Genomic DNA, 9,497 nt, shown 5'->3' with positions numbered 1-9,497 from the left:
GCATCAGCGCCATCTTAGCTGTTTACAAGGCCACCTAACTTCGTTGTAAAATGCAATACGGCGCAAAGTCTCTTTTTACTATGGTTAATTACAGGCTGCTAAATGTGATTGTAATATGAAGCAAGATTTTTAGTAATTGTTGAAGTGAAAACTAAGGCTAGGTGTAGCCTTTTGAAGTCCTTCAAACTTTTCAAAATCTGTTTTGAATGGTATTTTGCTCAGAAGAGCCCCCTTCTTTTAATGGTTGAATCCACACCCGAATGACGCAGTTTTGAGGTCAAAGGTATTGATACCTTGCAATGAAATTTCAGTGAGCCTGTCGTGCAGCCGCTACACAGGAACTGGGACACCGGCGAAAGTTACGCTACCGCGCACGTCTCATTTCTTACATATTTCATGTATGCTAGGCTCGACAACATTACAGAAAGTTTCTTTCCATAGATATTGTTCTCTTCTGTCGCTGGTTTGCTCGCATATACTGATCGGATTCCGTTGGCCATTATGTAATTTATTATGTGCACGTTATAATCTTGTCCTAGGAGCTCGATCGAGCAGACGGCAGCGGCGACTTGGTCATCCTACAGTCGCCATTGTTGTTAATGTGTTGTTGACTTACAAAAAACATCGATCGATCGATCCATTCGCAGATATCTGCAAGTATGTGAAGCTAAACACGGCAAAGACACGGACACCAGGTCTCCAAATGTAGTCTAGTCCCATTTTGGTGAAGGTGCTATCTTATTTTGATGTTTTCACCGGGTAATTTCGGACACTTTCCGGCGTTTCACAAAATATGGTTGACTTGAACAAAGCTATCTCCAGACTGCAATGCAAGGTGAGTAACAAAGAAATACGGTCTTTCTTGAGAATTCTTGGTCAGGGCTGTTGCTTCGATCACATAATATATGATGGTTCAGTAACCACACTACAAAAACCACACTACTGAAACCGCCATTGTATCGAAAAACGCAGCGAATGACCTTTCATCAATATTTCAAGTGTCAAACGTTAGACTATGGGATGGAGGTATATCTGACATCAGTAGTTGTGGATTATGAGACATATCGCTATTTGTTGGGTATGCAGTGCGTCCTGATACTAAGAACACGAAAATAGCAGTCCGGGACGTGAAAACGAACCGAAAATTTAAAAAAAATTAAAAAAAAAAATCGATTTCTTTTTCACTAAAATGCCGACCGACTTGTTGAAGGACTTTATAGGGACCAAACCATTGTCATGCCATGGAGGTCTGAGTGTTACCTCCATGGTCATACATACATTTTACCGAGAAATGTTCAGTCTCAGAGCTGTAAAGCCTGTAAGGCTGTATCTTTTTATGTATGTAGCCTTGTTGTAATTTGTACCAGGGAGGCTTCCCACATCCTTTTTAGTGCCATACATCAGTCTGTTCCACCACAGATTACTGCGAGACAGGGTTTCTTTATAAGATATACCAACAGAGAAATACAATGTACCTTGTGTGCAGTTTATTTGAAAAGCAACCATCCTGTTGTTTTGTACCAAGAGAAATACCGTTATATTACATGTAAAACAAACCTAGTAGAATGTAAGCATTTAAAGTAACTGTTTCTATTGACCTGTGAACTTGATGAACTTTTATAATGTTTCACGTAAAGGTAATAGAAAATGCCCTATTACCTTTGTGTTTTACTTATCCAAGTTCATGGGATGACTTTGCTTTCTGTGATGTTAAAAGTAAATTCTCTGTAAAGTCTGAAAGTTCATTGTACAGTACCTCTGTTACTAACCCTTTGATGAGTGCTGTAATTTTTCCCACTTACTTTTAGTGTAAAATTTTACAAATTTTTATGAATTTTTCTGTAATTTGTTATAACTTTGGACCACATTGACATCACTTTTCATAGGCTACAGTTTTTGATCAAAATTTTGGAGAAAATCTTAAAAAATGTCTGGATTAAAAAAAAAATTGGTTGGTTATTTGTATAAATGAGACAAAAATTGATGTAGGCATTCAAAGGGTTTGAACATGTTCTCCCCATTTTCCTGTTAACAAGTCCACTCTCACCATTGATAACAAGTGATTTTGGCCCAACCATTGCGATGAAAGGGCTAAAAGCTTGTGTCATAGAAAAAATAATATGCTTAAACTATAAGGCACACAGTAGTGCTTAGTCATGACAAAGACCCTGCATCAAATGGTAGTTAAGGATATTGACTTATAAGCGAACAACAATGGCAGTGCTATGCGTCATTTCCATTCTTGTTGAAACTACTAGAATTGCGAGATACACAAAAGACGTACTCCTGTCCTTGTTCCCCTTTAAAGAGTACCATTAAATACAGACGATCACGATATAATGGAATGACAAATGTGAGTGACTTTGAAAAGGTCAGATAAAACTGCTTCCAGATATATCGTTCACATACATCAACTATTGTGGCATCTAATGAAAGAGCATCAATGCCATCGTAAAGACCCGTAAATTATGAACATCTAGGTAACCAAACGTGAGTGCATGCATCTGCTCAGACCAGGGGTTGTGGAGTGTTCCTTAACCCTTTGAGCACTAAAGTCAATTTTTGTTACCTTTATATAAAATGTACTCCAGGCAAATTTTTTCAGATTTTTGCCAAAATTTTGATGAAAACTGTAACCAATGAAATGTGATGTCCATTTGGTCCAAAATGATCAGAAAAATTACAGAAAAATTCACCAAAATTTGTAAAATGTTGCACTACAATGAAAAAAAAATCAAAAGTTACAGCTGCTGTCACTTTACAAAATACCAACCTCTCTTATCATTCTACTTTGTTCATGTTGATACTAATATTGACTTTTGTTATTTTGACACTTATATGTGCCATACTTGGTTGCCTGGTAGTTGCAAGCTCTAATTTTCATTTCTTGTAAAATAAGTTGTTTTCTTGAACATATATCATAATATATTTGTGTAGCATTTTGTTTGATTTGATTATCTGTAACCATAGAAACACTGTGCAAAGTGTAATAAGAATGATAATTTTGTGTATTCTGAAAGTTAATTTTGTTTGTCTCGCATTGTGACATCTCCTGGGGGGCCATCCCTGATGAATTACAGTTTGGAAGTTAGAGGCTATACAGTACTGCTTCATAAATCTACCCCATCCCCTTGAAAGCCAGAGTGGACACTTCTAAATGGTTAGCTATATCTCTTACCCCCAGCTGTCTTCTGCATCGGTTTAACCCTTTGAGCACCAAAGTCAATTTTTTGCCACCCTTAAATTAGACCTCAGTCAATTTTTGTCAGATTCTTGCCAAAATTTTGATAAAAAACTGAGGCCAATGAAATGTTGCGTTCATTTGAATCAAAATTATCAGAAAAATTACAGAAAAGTTCATAAAAATGGGTAAAATGTGGGACTAAAATTTTGGTAGGAAAAAATACAGCACTCAAAGGGTTAACACTTTGAGCGCCAAAGTTGAGTTTTGACACCTTTATAAAATATACACTGATAATTTTTTTTTTCAGATTTTTGGCAAAATTTTGATAAGAAACTGTAGCAAATAAAATGTGATTTCTATTTGGTCCAAAATCATCCCAAAAATTACAGAAGAAGTTGCAAAAACTGGTAAAATGTACTAAACTTTTGGTGGGAAAAAATTATGGCATCCTGCCAAGTTCATATGTCACCATGCATCAGGTCAAGTTGGTTAAAACTAGTGAAGCATGGCATGTACCGGTAGCATATGTTGCATTTTAACAAATTATTGAACATTTGAAGGCCCCTGAAAACATAAAGATACTGTAAACATGACTTTTACAGACTAAAGCTATTATAATAAACAGACCAAGCCAAGTTGGTGAAAATACACATGGTTTTGGCTCAATACTGCTTTTCACTGACTTGGCAGATGGTGAAGTGAGTCTGGCACGATGTGCAGCATCTCAGAAGGCTATATCTGATTGGAAAATTGTCTAAATTGTCTACCTCACTGGCTGTTTGGAAATAATTCAATCAGGGCAATGCAGTTGGCCAAGTGAAAGCTTCCGAGAAGCTAGTTTAGTAATTTCCTACAGTGACAGTATATTGGAGGCCAAATAAAAAAAAAAAATATGTTTCTTGTAACATGCCTCTCAAAATATGGATAGGTAGGTCAGAGGAATTTTTAAATTTTTGTTGGCTAAGACCCATAAAATATGGTGAAATTTTGTGAATTTCCTCAAGTTTGTTAAAAATAAGAAAAAAATGTCTAGAGTTGGCAGGTTTCTTAGGGTAGGTCAGGTTACCGGAAATTGTACATATTTTTTTATTTGGCTGTATCAGTTCTTTTCCTCAATAAATTTTGGTCGAATTCAAGCAAGCTTTTTTTTCATTTATGTGTTTTTCATTTTTGTTTTTGGTAGATTGCTGCATATGACAAACAGCTATGGGAAAATTCCGTGGAACGACAGGAACGCAAGGTAAGAATTTCACGGTTTTGACTCCATTGTGTACCTCTTCTTGGCATTTCACTTCCGGGTATTAAAAGATACCGATCCAGAAACCAAGCAGCTGTAACTGTCAACGTTGAGTTTCCACACACGCGACATTCTCAGCTGTTCTGTGTAATTCAACACTGAAAACGGATGTGTATTCTGAAGACTACAGGTCGACTTGGTACCTGCATATTATTGTTCTGAAAAAAAACTTGGACATTTTCTATTATTAGAATCATACGATATGAAATTTATACCGGATGTAATATGTATGATATGGCTAATAAAGCTGTTGTAAATTTTCAAAAACCATACTTTTAGAGTGTGATCAATTTGATCAGTACATACACAAAATTTTAGGGATTTTGATAATTCTTAGTTGCCTAAAATCTATATCTTTGTGTTGTTTATCCTGCAGCAAGGCTTGCAGAGCTTTCCTCTGAAGACTGGTCGAGTGAAAACAGAATTGATCGATGTGGATTTAGTTAGTGGTAAGTAAATAGGTGATAACATAAGAACAAAATTATTCTCATCAAAACTGTTTAGATCATTGTATTTCATAACTACCGGCTAGGCTGTTGTATGTCTATTTGGTAGTTTATGCAAAATAAATCTTTAGCCATACTCGGAGAGTGGTGCCTCCTGCTGCTCTCGTACCCCTTCACCAAATACACCAACCCCTATGTGTAAACTAACCTTCTCCCCCCATGAAAAATGATTACACCCAATAGCAATTTTTTATGTGAAAATGTATTTAATTCTATATAGGTGTACTATTAGATGTGTTCTGGTAAATTACATGTAAAGTGCATGATCCTTTGTAAATTTAATTGAACATACAGACACACATTCTGGCTCTTTTATACAGAAGGAAAAAGTGCCTTTTCCCAAAAGAAAAAGAAAAAAACCCCAAAAAACTACCAAAATACCACCAAAACCAGAAATAGGCAAGAAATTGAGAATGTTAATGCAACTACTAACCCTTTGAGCGCCAAAGTCAATTTCTTCCACCTGTATAAAATATCAATTAGTCAATTTTTTTTCAGATTTTTGCCAAAATTTTTATAAGAAACTGTAGCCAATGAGATGTGATAGCCATTTGGTCCAAACTTATACAGAAATTACAGAAAAATTAATAAAAATTTATAAAATGTTGCACTAAAATTTTGGTGGGAAAAAATTACAGCACTCAAAAGGTTAAACCACAGCCCTTCAACCAGGAAGAAGAAAAACTGGTGAAACAAATTTTTTTTTGAAAAAGAATTTCTGTGAAAAAAGAGCTTTGTTCAGGCACGTTACAGATAAATAACTCGTTTAGTTTGGCCCTATGTTATTAAGAAATAAAGAAGCTGACCGTAACCTACATTATCGTGTCATATTTATGTGATGACATCATCATGATGTCATGACAAGTACAGCAAGTGAATAAATGAGATAAAATCTGTACCAGCCGTTAATACCCTGTACCTAGAAACCAGACTCTTATCAGCCAGTGTTGCCATAGTTACCCCACATACCACTTCTGTGATGAGGATATGTCCACGCCAGTTTCCTATTTTCAACAGTGATGATACAAAAAAATTTTAAGAATTCAAAAATTGCAGCTGCGTTATATCATGTGTGTATCACCATAGCAGCTTATATCAGTGGCTGTTTTTGGTTTCAGTCTTTTGACTAACGTTGAAGCGGTACTTCCTGTTGTAGTATATAGGTATATGTACCATAAATAACATGTCATAATACAAAGTTTCTGTCCCCGGGGTTTTCCCTTAATCTCTAGCAACACTTTGTTTGCACGCAGGTAGATAAACAACAATAAGGGATTGTGGCTCATATGTTATAGGACTTGTTTCTATATTTTAAAATTGAATTTTATTTTTTTTTGCAAAGTTTATTAATTTTTCCATGGTTCCTCCGTCATTTTACCAGAGTTTTCAATTAGATGTCAACATGATATATACTATACATGTAACTTATTAGGATACCAAAGATGTTTACTGGAGATTACTACACCAGATAGAGTACCTATGACCATAACATCTGTAAAACTCGAGTGAACAACACTGAAGGGTGTAAGGAGAGCTTGAATCAACCAGAAAAATGCACTGTTATGTTTCATACAGACATTTCAAAGTAGAATGCTCCTTGGGGACAGATAATCAGACTCAAATTTTTGTAATATTTTTCTGATTTACCACTTGTAGGGGCTCATTAAAAGCTGTTGGAGTAAGAATATTTTTCACCTATCATGATGAATAAATACAGAGGTCTGACCTCAAGGACTGCCGAATTTCTGTAGTTCAGTGAAATTTTTCCCTTTCTGAAAGACAAGCAAACAAGTGATGATATTATAGATTGTACAGGGATGCAGGACTACCCAGCCAGCTTCAAGGCCAACCTGATTTGTGCCATATCCAGGGACTACCAAGTGTAAATTTGTGTCACTCACCATTGCCTGAACTGTTTGAAAAATAATAAGTAAATTTTGTTATTTTTGAACAAGAAATGATAATCAGTTCTAAGGGGAGGTAGGGGGTGCTCATATTTTTATTATTCAGAAACCCCCCATTATCCTATAGAATGGTCCTAGTTTGCGAATGAAAACAGTTGGAGGTCATACCAAAAAGTGGCTTTGAATGGGTGAAATCATGCTTTGATATATCTAGCCAACATATCTCTAGCAGGTGCTTGCATAAAAAAAAACAATAAAAATCACTGAGAGAGAGTTCTTGTTCTGTGTTCATGTTCATGCACATGTTCTGTGTGATTGTGCATACATGTAACAGGTATACGACATTTTATTTCCATATGAAGTACCTGTAAACTGGCGCAGACCAGTAAATATTTAGGAATATCAAATCAAGCAGAGTACTTTGATATCGCCTCTTGTCACATTTGCCCATCGGCCAAATCATACTCAGACAAATTATCAACAGCCAATGTTTACGGAGAAAACACATGCTGGGAAGGCCTGCTTTGGGCCAACAGCTGCCAATGGTAATAATGAATTGCCTCTTGGCTTTGAGGAAATGGCACTCAAGATAATTAATGAGGGGCAGTTGACAGCTAAATAATGTTTTGATGGTACATGTATAATTGTCTTCACACCGAAAATCAACTCTACGTAATTAGTCTGCTACGTTGGGAGTCAGAAATGAAATAAAATATGTCAATAAAGGAGGGCTTTCATGAAACAACTGCATGAAGTGATGGAGACAGGTTCAGTTCCGAACAAACTGCATATCTTTATTTCCTTGCTTTAGAGGTGTCAGGACAGAAAATGCCCCATGACCTTCTCTGTCTTGTATACATGTGCCCACTGACAAACCAAAAATAACTGAGTACAATAAGATTTTCATGATAATTCAATAATTTCATTAATATGCTAATGAGCATACCATCTGTGCAGAGTATTTTTATAGAAGCGCATTTATCAATACCTTGTTTAATATCATACTGAGTCTGGGTACCTATTATAATTTTGAGCTTTATTGACTCCCCCGATATTTTTCACAATCATAATTATTTGGTTTAGTAGGAGGTAGCATAGGATCTGTATGACAGGAATCTCTCACTGTGGTGATGTTCAACCCTGAAATATGAAATCATAGAATACAAGGGTTTCATTAAGTTTTTAAGTAGGGGGCCAGAATGGAAAAGTAGGCGGCTTGCAGCTGCCATGACCACAAAGCGGTCGTCGTTGGGGGAGGGTCCGGGGGGGTGTTCCCCCTCCCGGCCGAAGGCCGGAAACCCTGAAAAATGAGCTAAAATTCACTTTTTACAGCTCGCAGTCACTTGAATTTCTAGTATTTTCAGGATAATTGTCAGCAGTGTTCCAGGGCAATTTGTGTTCATATCATAAAAGCCATTTTCCTGGGAGATTAGGCCTAAATATGATAATTCAAAATTAAAAATGATAAAATGTGGTAATGTTGACGATATTTTGAACAAAGAAAACAAGTCTTTAGAGCCTCTATGCTTTTAGGAGGTAAACTGTAATAATTCACAATTATTAATGATATAAATTTGATATGTAGGTGATATTATACAGTGTTACATCTAGACAGGGGGATAGGGGATTCCCCCTCTGTTGAAATGTTGGCACCCCCAATTAATTTGTCAAGGGGACCACTCCCCCCTTCCATGAAATGGTGCCAGTCACACCTTAGAGGTACAAGTAGAACACATGAACTGGTGAAATGCCCCCGAAATTTTCTGGTAAAGGGGAAAATCCCCCTTGTTGATGCCATCCTGGATGAAACACATTTTAAGCACAGTAAATGAGAAACTTTTCATTAAAGATCCATTAGCTGTAACTTTGGTCATTTTTAAAATTTTGTTTGTTCTGTGTATCATCTGCAGTTTCTGGTTTGAATCCCTGAACCATGGAGAAATTCCTAATATTTAGCTCATAAATATACCCTATATGAGTATAATCTGCATTGTTATTGTTCGAAGTTTGTATTCAGGTCCGGACTAGAATACATTTATCAACAATAACAATGGTCATTTCACGTATACAGGCTGTGTTGGCAAGAAGGACACCGGGCATTAGGCATGATGGTCGGATTATAGTAAATTCTGTAGTTGATACATTGAAACAGAGTAGTGAAAAATTAGTCAAAAGATACAGCTAATGTCCCTCTAATGTATAATGTTATGCTTAAAATTAAGAACCATGATGTTTGGTATGAAAATCTGCAGATGAAGAACTTTTATACCACTGTGGAGGTACAAAGAATAATTTATATAACAACAATGATAAAAACTGACAATCATTACCATATTTCGCAAATAGAAACAAGACCCTCAAGGTTATTTGACTATAGGCCCTAAGGGTATGCAAAGTAAGAACCTTGATATACATGTAGGATATGAACATTTGTACGTTCTAAACTCACATTTGGATTTAACCTGACGACCGTTTTTAAAGTGAATTTAGAGGTTTGATCGTATTTTAACCACTCTGGTGACATTCTTATTGGCTTCGATAGACCGAAAAGCAGTACATATCATACGTCCAGCTGGTATATACCTTCACATTTAAGCCTACCGCAG

At 36.2% G+C, this 9,497-nt stretch overlaps 1 protein-coding gene across 4 annotated transcripts in view; it reads left to right on the top strand.

The window, feature by feature from the left end:
* The first annotated feature begins 297 nt into the window (after window positions 1–297).
* Window positions 298–9,497, top strand: part of LOC139115764 (protein PHTF2-like) — a 45,474-nt gene continuing 36,274 nt past the window's right edge. For 2 of the 4 annotated variants that reach the window (XM_070678101.1, XM_070678100.1), the window contains exons 1-3: window positions 298–835; window positions 4,368–4,424; window positions 4,858–4,930. In XM_070678101.1, the coding sequence (XP_070534202.1) occupies window positions 794–835; window positions 4,368–4,424; window positions 4,858–4,930 (172 nt within the window). In that variant the 5' untranslated portion in view covers window positions 298–793. The remainder of the gene's footprint in view (window positions 836–4,367; window positions 4,425–4,857; window positions 4,931–9,497) is intronic. The other 2 variants (XM_070678099.1, XM_070678098.1) reach the window with 1 other exon arrangement.

Source organism: Ptychodera flava, chromosome 17 (assembly GCF_041260155.1).
Source record: "Ptychodera flava strain L36383 chromosome 17, AS_Pfla_20210202, whole genome shotgun sequence".
Taxonomy (NCBI): domain Eukaryota; kingdom Metazoa; phylum Hemichordata; class Enteropneusta; family Ptychoderidae; genus Ptychodera; species Ptychodera flava.
This window is presented reverse-complemented; position numbering and strand designations above follow the sequence as displayed.